Source organism: Podarcis liolepis, assembly GCF_965112155.1.
Source record: "Podarcis liolepis genome assembly, chromosome: 16".
In the NCBI taxonomy this organism is placed as follows: domain Eukaryota; kingdom Metazoa; phylum Chordata; class Lepidosauria; order Squamata; family Lacertidae; genus Podarcis; species Podarcis liolepis.
The window spans coordinates 10,286,060-10,301,201 of NC_139567.1; the positions used below are offsets into that span (position 1 = coordinate 10,286,060).

General features: G+C 47.7%; 2 protein-coding genes across 2 annotated transcripts in view; both read left to right on the forward strand.

Annotated features, from left to right (window-relative positions):
• The first annotated feature begins 4,221 nt into the window (after positions 1 to 4,221).
• On the forward strand, positions 4,222 to 10,934 carry LOC310695751 (melanin-concentrating hormone receptor 1-like). The gene is made up of 5 exons (XM_083480661.1): positions 4,222 to 4,520; positions 6,074 to 6,159; positions 6,586 to 7,378; positions 8,322 to 8,864; positions 10,496 to 10,934. Exons 3-5 carry the CDS (start codon positions 6,918 to 6,920, stop codon positions 10,713 to 10,715), a joined length of 1,224 nt encoding a protein of 407 aa, XP_083336787.1. The 5' UTR covers positions 4,222 to 4,520; positions 6,074 to 6,159; positions 6,586 to 6,917; the 3' UTR covers positions 10,716 to 10,934.
• A 2,862-nt stretch (positions 10,935 to 13,796) lies between these two features.
• The window catches only part of NUDCD3 (NudC domain containing 3), a 56,181-nt gene continuing 54,835 nt past the window's right edge, over positions 13,797 to 15,142 (forward strand). Inside the window, exon 1 of the mRNA XM_083480709.1 lies at positions 13,797 to 14,197. Coding sequence (XP_083336835.1) covers positions 14,000 to 14,197 — 198 coding nt within the window. The 5' untranslated portion in view covers positions 13,797 to 13,999. The remainder of the gene's footprint in view (positions 14,198 to 15,142) is intronic.

Sequence of the window (15,142 nt, forward strand, 5' to 3'; positions counted from 1 at the left end):
TTTACACATGGTTCCCCGACAGTCACTTGTCCAGACTCATACCTGCTCAGCTCGAGACCGCACACAAGCCAAGCACTGTGAACAAGCAGACTACCCAGGCATATAGCATAGCCTCTATTATCTCAAAGAGCCACTGAAACCTAAGGCGCTTCATTAGCATTCAGCTCACAGCTCTTCCCCACTCTTTTTTTTTTGTCGCACAAATTCCAGCTGTCAAAATCTCCTCATTGCCATCTCTCTCCTCCCCCAGCTCCACTGAGTATTAACATTCCAAAAAACTCATTCCAGAGCCGAGGAGAAGCGATTATGTACTATTGTTGTCCTTGCTCGCTTATCAAGTTGTCCAGGCTAAACTGTAGAGATTGAGCCTATTAATGCAGATCAAAGCAACCTTACTCACATTATAACAGGGTCTGTAGCATCTTCTGTAACCTAGAACAGAGCTTCTCAAACTCTCTACCTACAGGGCTGAAATTTATTGAGGCCCACCAATCACAAAATGGATGTTCAGACCTGTCAAAAAAGGATGGCCGGTGGAGGCACAGATTGACATAATCAGCCATCAACTACTGACCTGGTTTTCTACTGGTGATATTCCTTGCTGCCATGATTACTGGCTGTTCCTCATCATTGCTACCTGCCACCTTCTTGCCAGGTAGACAGTAAACAAGCAAGAAAGCAGCATCAGCACCTGCTGGTCCTTTTTTCCACCCCCACTGTTGTCTGGGCCAGACCAGAGGCAGGTGAAACTAGCAAGCAGGTTGCAGTGGTGAAGAGAGGAAGCAGGTGCAAGAGGCTTTTGCCTGTGGGTCTCCTAATTCGTTGTGGAGCCTCAGCAGATACCCTGCCTCAATCCTAGGATGCCCTTTGCTCCTCCAATAATAATTTGCCCTGTTACAGTGGTACCTCTAGTTACGAACTTAATTCATTCCGCAGGTCCATTCTTAACCTGAAACTGTTCTTAACTAGAGGCGTGCTTCCGTTAATGGGGCCTCTTGCTGCCGCTGAGCCACCACCACATGATTTCCATTCTCATCCTGGGGCAAAGTCCTCAACTCGAGGTAACTCTTCCAGGTTAGCTGAGTTTGTAACCTGAAGCGTTTGTAACCTGAGGTGTTTGTAACTCGAAGTACCACTGTACTTCCATTCCCCTGCATGCCTTAAAGGTAAAGGGACCCCTGACCATTAGGTCCAGTCATGGCCAACTCTGGGGTTGCGGTGTTCATCTCGCTTTATTGGCCAAGGGAGCCGGCAAACAGCTTCTGGGTCATGTGACCAGCATGACTAAGCCGCTTCTGGCGAACCAGAGCAGCGCACGGAAACGCCGTTTACCTTCCCGCCGGAGCGGTACATATTTATCTACTTGCACTTTGACGTGCTTTTGAACTGCTAGGTGGGCAGGAGCAGGGACCAAGCAACAGGAGCTCACCCTGTCATGGGGATTCGAACTGCCAACCTTCTGATCAGCAAAATTTTCCAGTTGCACCCAGTGAGAATGAACTGTGTACAGTTGCACAAATGTACTGCTGCCTACCATCAAACGGGTTTTCCCACCCTGGAACTGAAAACCAGAGAGGTCTGTATTCTTTACTGTACAATACAGGATAGAATTCCTACTGACTTCTAGACCCACTGACTCCTAGACTCCCTGAAATCAATGGACATAAGCTAGCCACATCTATTAATTTAAAGGGGTCTCCTCTGAATGTGACTAGCTTTGGATACTACCCATAATGCCACCGAAAAAGCTTTGCAATGTCCCTTTAAGAAAATAAGGAGAGGGGCTCACCATCCCATTACTGGCAGACTCATTCCTCACCCCAGAAAGCCAGCAGGATGGATTCCTTCATGGTCTATGATCTGAAATTTTTGGATACTTTTTACTGGCTCTGAATGTGCAGAGCTGTTGGTGCTCCGTCAAGCACAAATTACTGGCAAAAGCATTCTCTAAAAGTAGCCATTTGGCGCTGCAGGGAAAGGCAGCGGGAGAAGGACTCAGTGATGGGGCTTCATTTATGATGCCTCTGAGTGGGAAGAAGCAGATCCCAGTAGGTGTCATTAAAGCCACATGTTAGCAGCAAATCTGCTAGCATTTAATCTCTGTGCTAGCGGGTCACCTGCTGATGAGAAGGATGGAGGGGAAGGGCAGCTGTGGCATTCAGCAAGGTGGATTTGTACAAGCTGTAGCACTTATTTCCCTCCCTCGTCCTGATGGAGAGGATTATTTAATAGTTCTCGCTCCACCTTCCCTAAGGAGAATATTTGAGATCTGTTCCCTACTACATGTGATCTTGAGGCTCCCCTGCTGTTGGTCAGAATAGACCACACCAGACCAAATCGGACCAACAAGCTGATATGGTACAAGGCATCTTCCAATATTCTTATTACAGTGGTACCTCGGGTTAAGAACTTAATTCGTTCTGGAGGTCCATTCTTAACCTGAAATTGTTCTTAACCTGAGGTACTACTTTGGCTAATGGGGCCTCCCACTGCTGCAGCTGCACAATTTCTGTTCTCATCCTGAAGCAAAGTTCTTAACCTGAGGTACTATTTCTTGGTTAGCAGAGTCTGTAACCTGAAGTGTCTGTAACCTGAAGCATCTGTAACCTGAGGTAAGGTAAAGACCCCTGACCATTAGGTCCAGTTGTGGCCGACTCTGGGGTTGCGGCGCTCATCTCACTTTATTGGCCGAGGGAGCCGGCGTACAGCTTCTGGGTCATGTGGCGAACCAGAGCAGCACACGGAAACGCCGTTTACCTTCCCGCCGGAGTGGTACCTATTTATCTACTTGCACTTTGATGTGCTTTCAGACTGCTAGGTTGGCAGGAGCAGGGACTAAGCAACAAGAGCTCACCCCGTCACAGGGATTTGAACCGCCGACCTTCTGATCGGCAAGCCCCAGGCTCTGTGGTTTAACCCACAGCGCCACCCGCGTCCCTGTAACCCGAGGTACCAATGTACAAATAAATTTTGCTGCTGGAGCTGCTCAGCACACCCTTTTTGTAGCACTGCGTTTGGCTCTTCCACCCTCTCACCCACACAGGCAGGGGCTGAACTGTCAAACGTTTCTGACGCCCCCTTCCTACTGCGATGCCAGCAAGGCGCAGGATGAACGGATGACTCAGCCCACGTACCCTCTCTGCAGCTGCCGGGGCTTCCAATTTGCACTTTTGTCTCTGCGGTGCTCCAGCTGTACTGTGCAAGTGTCTGACGGCGCCGATGGGAGAGGGAAAGCTGGCTTGTTTGTTCCACAAGCATCTGGACAGCTCTTAAAGGCCCTCTTCTTGCAGAGAAGACCCACACCCCCTGTGGCTCGGCCATCCTGGCACCTGCAGTCAGCTAGGCTGGGCCCTGGCCAAGGGAAGGAGTCCTCACCAGCCCAGCTATGCTGTCTGCCATTCACTGCCCTCCCAACCAGGCTCCTGGATGTTTTGTTGTTCTTATTAAGGATTTTCTTGGTGGCAGACCAAGACCCTAGTTAAAGGGGAAGGGGACTGGACTGATAGGGGGCAGTATGGGGGACAGACAAAGTGGCCGGCATGTATCCTGGCCCTGAGCCAAGCTTCTTGGAGTAAAAGCTGGCTGGAAAAGTCATTGGCATTTGTTTGGAAAAGTGCATGCCCTGAGCATGTGCAGAGTGCTTTCATCTTACACCATCATCCCTCCATATATGCAGAGCTTCAGATGAGAAGAGAGAAGTTTCAGCCCAATGCGAATCCATGTCTGCTTTTTCTTTCTCCCCCCCCTCCGTTTTTTTTTAAAGGGAGGGGAATAGGCATTGGAGAGCGAGGGGCGGGTAGAAATGCAGGACGTCTCTGACGCTGGGTGAAACAGAAACCCACACGGTCCTTCCTCCGCTCGTATCTTCTCCTGCAAACTGTTGCAGAACGCAGAGAAAGGCGCGAGCGAGAGGATCCACTGATGGGCGGCGATTGCGCGCGCCAGGGAGAGAGCCGGCTTCGGAGAGAGGCGCGCCGCGCGCATCCACACGAACACGCGTCTGCAGCAGCAGCAGGAGGAGGAGGTACACGCAGTGGCGTAGCGTGGGGGGTGCAGGGGGGCCGGCCTCACCGGACGCAACATCTGGGGGTTAGGGGGCGCAAATCCACGGGTTAGGGGGCGCAAATCCACGGGTTAGGGGGCGCAAATCCACGGGTTAGGGGGCGCAAATTACTTGCTTTGCCCCAGGTGCTGACAACCCACGCTACGCCACTGGGTACACGTGGAGATCTTGACGGAAGGGTAAACGCACGAGGCACAGGGAAGGGGGGCGTGTGGGGTTACTTCTTCACCATGTCCCTCTGCTCCCGGGACAAACTGGACTGGAACCATCTCGCTCGAAAGGAAAACGGAGTGACACCGCTTAGGCAAGATTCGGGAGCGGAGGGAGGTAGAGCTGTAAACGGGCAGCCGGCCGCCGCGCCCCCTCCCCGCATCGGGACACCTGCGCCTTGGCTTTTTCTTTAGTGAGATGTGAGCGTTTATGCCTCTCCCCTCCTCCATCCCATGAAGATGAACGTGTGAGTGCTTCAATAACACGAATAATTCATTCCAATTGTCTTTTGTGCTACTGGGGACCATAGGAGCCAACGGCTGGGGCCGAGGGGGTCTTGGACCCCCCATAAAATATTTGAGGGGTCCAGCCCCCCACCCCAAAGTTGATGGGCATTGCCATTCAAATGATGTGCATGCACCGTGTCATGTGATTGATTATGGGTGGGTGATGCTTACCTGCCCCCCTCCCAAATATTTTATTCAAGTTGGCACCCCTGCTGGAAACTGAGGTAGCATCTTTTGAGGTGTGTGAGAGAGACTCCCCGGGGTTTGTGTGATGTATCCAAACCCACCAGGCGGAGGACATGGAAGGAGTGGCCTTTTAACCGCAGGACCAGCAGCCGAAGTGGAAGCAGCGGTGGAGTCAGGGTCAGTCATCGCAACTGGTCACATCCAGTTCCAAGAACGTGCAGGTGATTTCCCCCACTGTCAGGACTTTTTGGGGTTGGGGTAATGTGAATTTGAGGTTGAAGGAGGGCCCCCTAACCCTGTATTAGTTGTAACCTAACCAAGGGGAGGCACTCTTCTGCCCACTGAGCCCCGGGCACAAAATCAGGCAGGAAATCTCCAGTTACAGGATTGTGTGTGTGTGAATGATGTATTTGGGTCCCCAGACCTGTGGTTATACCTGTAAGACAGGAGCCCATAGTAGAAGCAACTACTGAATGGACAAACCAGTCTGTTTGTTATGCTGATGGTCCTAGCCAGCAGCCTCTTAAGAATCCTATTTACATGTCTAAATAGCTGGTCAAGAATAGATGTGTTGTCATAGAAATACGTAACTAGTGAGTGATGCTTTTTTAGAAGGAGGGGATAAGCCTTCCCCACCAACGTGGTTGGATACCAGGTCATCCTAGGGGTTGGCGATCAATAGACCAGGGGCCTGTGTTGTGTAATCTCACCTAGAGTGGGAAAGACACAGGGGCTGGCCTTGCACTCTGTGCTGAAACCAAAGCTATGGTTTTTGGTGGCGGATTCCTGAAAACCTAGTGGGGCAGCGAGAGCTGATGCTCTGAGCCCTTCCATCTTATGCTCACATTGTGTGTGTGTGTAAATAAAACCATATATCAAAAAGACACCACAGTCTCCTGTGACTTTCATTCCAAGGGAAACTTAACACAAGGTAATTGCTGGCACCCTTGAAGTCTCTCACTGTTTGGATATTGGGCTGCATGGAACACTCCTTTATCTAGAGCCGAGTCTGGTGACAAAAGCCAGCAGTGGCTACTGGCTATTATGTTTATGCCTTAACTCCTTAACTCTGAATACCAGTTGTTGAGATTTGCAAGCACGGAGAATACTGCTTTGCTCAGGTCCTGCTTCTGAGCATAGCTGTCAACTTTTCCCTTTTCTTGCAAGGATTCCTATTCGGAATAAGGGAATTTCCCTTAAAAAATGGGAAACGTTGACAGCTATGCTTCTGAGCTTCCCAATGGCAACTGGTTGGCCACTGGGAGGATAGGATGCTGGACTAAATGGGTCTTTAGCCTGATACAACAGGGTTCTTCTTATGTTCCAGATGTTGAAGTCCAGCTCCCATCAGCCCCAGCCAAAATGGAAAATGTTCGTGGATTATCGGACCTGTGGTTCACTGACATCTGGAGGGTAAGACAGATTTTCCATTCTTGATTGCACTAAGGAACCATAAAATTTTGTTAACTGAATCTGTGGAATCATGTGGTAATATATCCTACCACCACTACCATCACTACCACCACCAAAACAACAACAATTTATTATTTATACCCCAACCATCTGGCTGGATTTCCCCATGTTACATGCTTTTCATTACCTCTAATGAATGGACAGTTTATGGCTGTTGACTTTGGTAGCTGGCTGTTTTTTTAATGTAAGTGGGAAGGACATACATAGCCCAGGGGTAGAGCATCAGCCCTGTCCAGTCCCTGACTTCTCAAGGAAGGGATGGGAATATTCCAGCTGAAAGTCTGGAGAGCTGCTGCCCATCAGTGTAAATGAATCATTGGTATATGGCAACTTCCTATGTTCCTAAGTCCTTCATTTGTCTTCCAGGATGTCCAAGAGGCAACTGGAACATTTCCTCTTTAGAGTGCTCTAGATGGCACCCGAGACAAGACAAGAAGAACCATGTACAATGGAGCCAAGCTGCTGAGTCTCCTGCCAAAAGATGAACAACAGTCTTTCAAGGTTTATCCCTGTACATCCCAGCATCAAACCATAGAGCTTATACTGAGGAAGGAGGCAATTGGCATTGTTTCAGTTTGGGCTTTGAGACACAGAGTTGGCGTTCATCTCCGGCACAGAGGCCTTCTGCTCCTTTGAATGGCCATGTTGGATTTTCCTTGGCTCACCAGGACAGCTCCATCCCTTGCCCAGGGCCCATCATGGCACTTTTGCTGGACAGAGTCCGCGACTTCTCTCCTGGCCTCAACATATCTCCTGGTCTTCTTAATCCATGGATACTAAACCACTCTCAAAGGGATTGTGAGCTAGAAACAGGCTGTGGTGAGCACACGCTGGCTGCTGGCAGCAGCTTCCCGGGGCCAGCTGTCCGCTTTGTGCTGCCCACCATTTATGCCCTTATTTGTGCTTCCGGTGTTCTGGCCAATGGGATGGTGATTTCGGTCATTCTGGGCTGCAAGCAGAAGGTAGTTTCCGACATCTACATTTTGAACCTGGCGGTAGCTGACTTACTCTTCTTGCTTGGTATGCCGTTTGTCATCCACCAACTTCTGCAGGAGCAAGGCTGGGTTTTTGGAGACTTTCTCTGTTGGGCTGCAACCACCATCGACCTCAACAACCAGTTCAGTAGCGTGGGCATTGTCACTCTGCTGTGTGTAGACAGGTAGGAGCCAAGGTAGAAGAGCAGGATGAACATGGTATGCTAATTCAGAAGCGACTCAGAAGGAGCGCTTGCTTTGCAAGCTGAAAGTCCCAGGTTCAGTTCCTGGCATTTCCAGTGAGAAGGATTGGACTTCAACAATCTGGTGCTTTCCCGATATTTTGGACTACAGCTCCCATCATCCCCAGCCAGCATAGTTGTTGACTGGGGCTGATGGGAGTTGTGGTCCAAAACATCTGGAAAGCACCAGGTTGGCAAAGACTGCAATAGGAGATGGTAAATATGTTTGCCTGAAATCCTGGAAAGTAATTCAGTGACACTGGGCCCCTTTGCAGCTGGAGTGCCATGCTTGATCTGGAAGCAACCAGCTGTTTAGGCCTGATTTATGGGAAAGTTATGGCATAGGCAGTAAAGCGGAATAAATTATTGCTCGTATTAACTGTCATTTGGAGAAATCCTTGATATTTGCAGATGTTCCTTCCCTCTTAAATTATATCCCTGTGGTGTAGAGGCTAACAGATGTATCCTGCAGGGACAAAACACTTACCACCCACTACCCAGTAGTGTGAAGTCCTCGCTGCCCTTTCTACATTTAAACACATGGCTTATTACTGTCAATCTCATTTATTTGTGCATATTAAGTTATAGGTTTAAGTTAGCATCGATGGGATAGTCTTAATGTCAGCTGGGAAGGTTTGTCTTCCCTTCTGTTAATATTTGCAGAAAAAAGGACAGCTGCTCTATTTCCCATCCGATTCTTCCGTTGCAAATGACAGTCCCAGCAACCATTTTACACAGCGCATCCCTCCAATAATCACCAACAATGAGTTACCATGGTCACTGTGCACGTTTATTGTGGATATTTGGACATATGCCTCGTCTCCTTTGTGGAATGTGCCGCCCTGTGTCTCCTGTATCCCTGACGCCAGTTCATTTCTCTCTCCAGGTACGTGGCAGTTGTGTACTCGTCCACCATTGGCCAGAAACGGACCCTGCGGTGCACAACTCTGATCAACGCTGGTGTGTGGGCTGGGAGCTTGATTCTGGCCACGCCTGCGATGCTCTATGCCCGGGTGCACTGGGACAACAAGACGGAGATCTGCCTCCTTGACTTACCAGGTCCCCACAGTGTATATTGGTATACCCTGTACCAGTCATTGCTGGCTTTCCTGCTCCCCTTGGTGGTGATCACTGTACTGTATTCACTGACTCTGCAGCACCTCTTCCGTGCCATGCGCCGGGTGCATAGGAAGCCATCTGCCCGCAGCCGGAAGGTGACACGCATGGCCCTCACAATCATGGCTGCCTTTTTTGTCTGCTGGACTCCGTACCACGTGCTGCAGTTGGTCAACCTCAATGCCACGCCCTCTGCCACCTTTTTCTACCTGTACCAGGCTACTATTTGCCTCAGCTACGCCCACAGCTGTGTCAGCCCCATCCTTGTCATTTTCTGCACCGAGTTCTTCCGCGAGAGGATGGCCCAGTCCAGGTGGGGACGAGGAACAGGAGGGGATGTGGTGGAGGGAAAGGGCTAATTCAGTAGAGGGTGACTTCCTATTGTGAGAAGTGATGTAAATATAGGGGTTTAGCTTTTGCTGCCCAACTCCCCATGGGTCTCCGAGTACCCTAAGTCCATGATCGGTCAGAGAAGAATGGTTGGAGGCAGGATCCAGTGAAATCAAGGCAGATATTTATTTTTCTGTTGCAAAAGAGTTTCCTTCCCTCCTTCCAAGGAGAGAGAGACTCTGAACAGAAGTGTGCAGGAACCTTTAAGGACTTTCGACATTGCCCAACCACCTTAGCCAAAGACCACCCCAAAATCGTCATACATACATCATAGGAGGTGGTCTACAGCAGAAATCATGCCAGGATACCTGATAAGGGTCGCTGATTGCATTACCTGGGCAGCCTGGCAATTCTTTCATGATCGTTAATACTTTAGTTCCTGAACCCGGGTCTCAGGCTCACCCTATTCATACACAAATACACCTTTAATACAGGATTTGTAAGAGAAAAGACAATGGGGAGGCTTTCCCCATTTGCCTTCCTTCCAGCAGGGAGTATTTGAGGTCACCAGGAGAGTCGGAATGGCTTCAGGATTGCACTCCTGTACTATTTCAGACACATGGATTATATATTTAGATATGTGTGCATTAATGAATATATATTTGAGACCTTAAAATTCTTCTAACAGAAGGATGCTGCAAGCTTTATTTTAAGGGTGAGACAGGGAGGGGGAATCTCAGTCCAGCCCTCAGGACTCTCTACAAGCCACGCCACCTCTCCACTTGACACATCCCTCACCAGTCCTGCTTCGCACTCCCCTGGAGTGCTTTTGCCCGGACTGGAATGTATCCTTGAACTCTGACACTGCTTCTTGGCTTGTGGGGAAAGAGGATAAAGAGGGGGGGGGGTGTATGAATGGAAACGAGCCCAAGGTAAGATATCATCACCATCATCACCATCGTCATAGTAATAATAATTTGTATACCGCCCTATACCTGTAGATCTCAAGGTAGTTCACGGCATAAAATTACAATTTAAAAAACCCCCAAAACAAATCATAAAAATAAGAACAGAAACAAACCAATAATTCCCCCTACCACAACACATTTCAAAGCTCATCAGATGTCAGTCAGCTAAAGGCCGGGCTGAAGAGGAACGTTTTTGCCTGGCGCCTGAAGGTGTATAATGAAGACGCCAGCCAAACCTCCCTGAGGAGAGCATTCCACAAATGGGGGGCCACTGCAGAAAAGGCCCGTTCTTGTGTTGCCACCCTCCGGACCTCTTGTGGAGAGGAGGCACACAAAGACGAGCCTCAGAGGATGATCTCAGTGTCCAGGTATGTTCATATGGAAAGGGGCAGTCCTTGAGGCATTGCAGCCATTTTGTTGCTCTGCCCATTCTTGCCTCTGCCTGTGGCCCTTGGAAAATTGCCCAGCAGGGAATGTGGCCCTCAGGTTGGAAAATGTTCCACACTCCTGCTGTGGAGAGTGACCTGGGCATAGGGTCCCTTGAACACAGCAGAACATTCTCCTGAGTCAAAACACACAGGATTGTATTATGCGTATCACTTATTAAATGGATAATGCTTGAGAGATTATCTCTTTTTCTTTACAGGTATTGCAGATTGTTTATCAAGTGGAGGGCAATACGAGAAAGCCATTCCTTATCTATACCAGAAATGACGGCTACGATGTACAGTCCAGAAGCAAGCCATGCTGCGTCTCCATGCATCGTCTACCCTCCATTTGCAACAGAGATGCCTTTGTGCTCTGTAACTGAGACCACCAGAATCAGTGTAGTTGTCAATGGACATGAGGAACCTAATGGGTATTGAGGACCCGGTTTGATTTGGTTTAGATCTCAGCTTGAAACATTGGCACACCCTGGAGTTCTGGAAGAGGATTAAGGTGGTGATGAGGGAGAGATACAGACTGGAAGACTCCTGGTTCTGGAGGGCTGTTGTAAGACCATGGCAGCAAGCGGAAAAACTGTTAGTGACGACTAATAAGACAAGGGACATTGAACGAATTAAATGAAACAATAATTCACTTTGTCTGGAAGTCAATGCGCCTGTTCTGTTTCAGTCTACAAGAACAAATTAATCGTCCTGTAAATATCATTTGTCGTAATATCCGTCCTCTAATCTATTGACTGCTCTTGCCAGGGTGTTCCCTTGAACAAAAGAGAAATCTATCAAGTTGATGGAACTTCTATACGATGGACACATTAGACCAGAGCACTTAAAAGTGCTTATTTATCAATCTTACCTGTTAGTTGGCCATGTTCAACCAACCTGATCCTAAAATCAAGTTTCTCCTATCACAATTCCTTCTGTTAACTTAGTAGTTCTCACGTGGTCAGAGTATGAAATGAGGATGTGCTATCTGAAATTCACTCATGCTAGGTTTGCAAAAAGCTTCGCAATTTGCAAACAAAATGGTAAACAGATAAGGGGCTTTATTCAAGCCATACACAGAGCAGGCCTTTTGCAATTAATGGCCATTACTAACTTAGGCTGATTAATTGCAACGGATCTACTCTGAATCATTGGGAGGAATATTTTTCTTAAAGTGTTGGGTTGTTTTTTAACAGTGTTTTCCAGATCAGTGTAGATCCAGCCTCAGTCTCCTTTGGTAAGGAATACGCACAACTGTATCTTTCCTGCTACAGGGTTAATAGCAGCTTGCGGGGAGGTGTTGGAGGGCTAGATTGAAAAAGTAATCCAGGGACAAAGAGTTAAAAATCCTCCCCTAGTTTTGATGTTCATTAAAATCAGAGCTGCAGCTTGTGGCTGTTTTAGGCAGTAATCATATGCAGTGGTACCTCGGATTCATTACTTAATTCGTTCCGGAGGTCCGTACTTAACCTGAAACTGTTCTTAATCTGAAGCACCACTTTAGCTAATGGGGCCTCCTGCTGCAGCTGCACCGCCAGAGCACAATTTCTGTTCTCATCCTGAAGCAAAGTTCTTAACCTGAAGCACTATTTCTGGGTTAGCGGAGTGTGTAACCTGAAGCATATGTAACCTGAAGCGTATGTAACCCGAGGTACCACTGTACATATCCACTCTGAAGATACAGCACAGAGGAAAGAAAGTAATTCCTTACAGAGCACATAATTAATAATAATAATAATAATAATAATAATAATAATAATAATAATTTATTATTTATACCCCGCCCATCTGGCTGGGTTTCCCCAGCCACTCTGGGCGGCTTCCAAAAGAATATTAAAATACTGTGATACATCAAACATTAAAAGCTTCCCTAACCTAATTACACTGTGGATTTCAGTCTCAGAAGAAGTAGTAATGTCCACCAACTTGGATGGCTTCAAACGAGGATTAGACAACTTCATGGACGATAAGGGTACTAGCTCCAGTGGTAATGTTGTACCTTCTCTATCAGAGGCAGTATGCAGGAAGAGTGCTGGACCTGCTTTTGTGTTGGGAAAAGCATCTTTGTCTCCTGGCACTACAGTTGTCTGCAAGGGATTTCCACACAGTAGGGTTAATGTGATAATTTTGATGATAACAGAATGCTAAGAAGGTAGTATGGGCTCTAACACTTCAGCCTACAGGTGGATGATGTCGTTTTTTAATGCTCCCATAAAAGTGGGGGGGGGGACCCACTCCCTGCAAAGAGGAAATTAGCACAACAGGTAAATGTCTGCTAGAAGGCAGTTAGAATATGCAATTATTCTATTTGCAGGTGATTAAAAAAGAAAAAGTGTGGGGGTATTAAAAAAAACTGTTGCAGGTCTATTATACCACCTCAGGGGGAAAGAACAGTCATGTATTCCAAACGGTGCTGGAAATGGTTTGAATGCAAGCCATCAATGATAATGATGATGATAATAACGTTACAAACAGGAAACTGGGACTTATGTTCACATGTGGTGGGGGTGTAAATATGTACAATTTTGGGGAGAAGTGTGTTCAAGGAGATAACAGAAATCACTGAGTTAAAGCTGATTGAAAGTCTAGAGGTAGCATTATACCAATTTACAATGGGGTGGAAGATAAACAGTCTAGGAAGGAATGGCTCACAAATTTATTGACAGCTGCACCAGTTATTATAGCTAGGAAGTGGAAGGGGCAAGGTGAATAGAAAATGGAAGAATGGTATAAAGACGTGTGGGATATAGCTTTTAATAAATTAATGTGCTATTAAGGTAAGATAGGGAATATGCAGGAGAAATGATTTTGAGGCGATACGGAAGGTGTTTGTAGAATTTGTACTGTTAAAATGGAAAGGGGTCAAACTATCGCAAGAGGTGTTGAAATTTTTGGAGGTTGGATAGTTACAATGCAATGGTCTCGGGGGTGGGGTGCACGTTTTTATTCTTATTTATTTATTCTTATTACTTTGTCAAAATAAAAATAAACTTTTTTTAAAAAAATAAACAACAATAATGCAACCTGACACGTCTGCTCAGAAGCAAGCCACCCAGCGGGGCTTACTCCCAGGCAAATGGGGAATATGCAGGAGAAATTATTTTGAAATCTGGAACGTGCTTGCATAATTTCTACTGTTAAAAAGGAAAGCGGGTCAAACCACCGCAAGAGGGGATGAAATTTTGGGAGGCGGGATAGTTACAATGCAGTGGTCTCGGGGGTGGGGTGCACGTTTTTATTCTTATTTATGATTACTACTTTGTCAAAACAATAATAAAAAAATTTTTATTTTTAAAAAAGAAACAACAATAATTCAACCTCACACGTCTGCTCAGAACCAAGCCACCCAACGGGGCTTACTCCCAGGTAAATGGGCAGAGCCCAATAAAGTTGCTTCCACTACGCGGAGGGATGTAGTAAATTCCTCGTCGAAGACGCTCGCCCGTTTTAAACGCCCAAGCGGAACCTTGCGGCTCCGCCGCGCCGGGAAGCTGTTCGGGGACGGACCCATTTCCGCGCCGGACCGGAAGTGCCCGCTGCCATCACGTCACCGGGTTGCCCCACCGAGTGAGGGTTGCCGTGACAGCGGCGGACTCTCCAGTCGGAGTTCCCAGGCGCTCGTTGCTTGGAGCGGGAGGCTGGTCGCTCGCCCGCTCGCTTGGCCTCGCCGTGTCCCCCGGCGCCTTTCGACCAGGCCTCTCCTCCGGCCTCGGGTGTCTTCCATGGAGCGGGCGGCCGCTATGACGGACATGTACGACCAGGCGCTGCTGGGCATCTTGCAGCATGTGGGGAACGTCCAGGAGTTCCTGAACATCCTCTTCGGCTTCTTGTACCGAAAGACCGACTTCTACCGGCTCCTGGTGCAGCCGGCCGACCGGCTTGGCTTCCCTCCGGGGGTGGCCAAGTGCATGGCGCTTCGGGTGAGTCCGAGAGGCTGGGGGCTCCTCGCCCATCTCCCTTGTCCCTCGCTCAAAATGAAGAGTTATTTGTTTTTGTTTCATACGAATCCTTATTTAGGTAGCCATTTCCGGGAGGTTTAACTCTCGCTGTCAGCAAAACAAAACAAAACAAAAAAGCAGCACAGTCCCTGCTGGGCATCTCTAAAGACTCCATAAAAATTTATTCTGGAATAATAATAATATATTTATACCCCGCCCTTCTGGCTGGGTTTCCCCATCCTCTCTGGGTGGCTCCCAACAGAATACTAAAAACATGATAAAACACCAAACATTAAAAATTTCCCTAAACAGGGCTGTCTTCAGATGTCTTCTAAAAGTCAGATAGTTGTTTATTTCCGTGGCGTTTGTAGGTGGAAGGGAAGCTTTAGTCCACGAAGCCGTATGCTATGGAGTTTCTTGTGGTGGGTTCTATGGGAGCGAATTGTTTTCTGTCCATATATGGGTAAGGAATTATACGGTGTTTCTTGAACAGTTACAAGGTAGGTTTGCCTTTCAAAACAACAACAAAATGCGTCCAAAGTCGCTTGGAGACAAGTGAGTATGAGGCGTAATAAAGAATAACAAATCAGACAATTTTTAAAGCTCTGCAGTAGTCGATCTGTTGTTTATACAAATATTTGTTGCACTGTGAGATGTTTCCCCCCTGGCTTCAATGAATTTAGGGTTATCTTTTTCCACCCTCGTTTTAATAATCGCAGCATCCCAGTGGGGGTACATTAGGCACAGCGTAAGAGAAGGGTGTGTGTGTGTGTGTGTGTGTGTGTGTGTGAGAGAGAGAGAGAGAGAGAGAAGAGAGACACAGAGAAACTGGCTCAAAGTGAGCTTCATGCCTGAGTTGGGTTTCGAACCTGGAGCCTTCCCAGTCCTAGCCCAACATTAACAACTACACCGCATTCCGCAGGAGTA

Bases quoted from the DNA above. Each gene is read 5' to 3' on its own strand.
- LOC310695751 (XM_083480661.1), top strand. From the start codon at position 6,918: ATGGCACTTTTGCTGGACAGAGTCCGCGACTTCTCTCCTGGCCTCAAC. The intron at 7,379-8,321 runs GTAGGAGCCAAG...TTCTCTCTCCAG, and splicing joins ACTCTGCTGTGTGTAGACAG to GTACGTGGCAGTTGTGTACT. The intron at 8,865-10,495 runs GTGGGGACGAGG...TTTTCTTTACAG, and splicing joins GAGAGGATGGCCCAGTCCAG to GTATTGCAGATTGTTTATCA.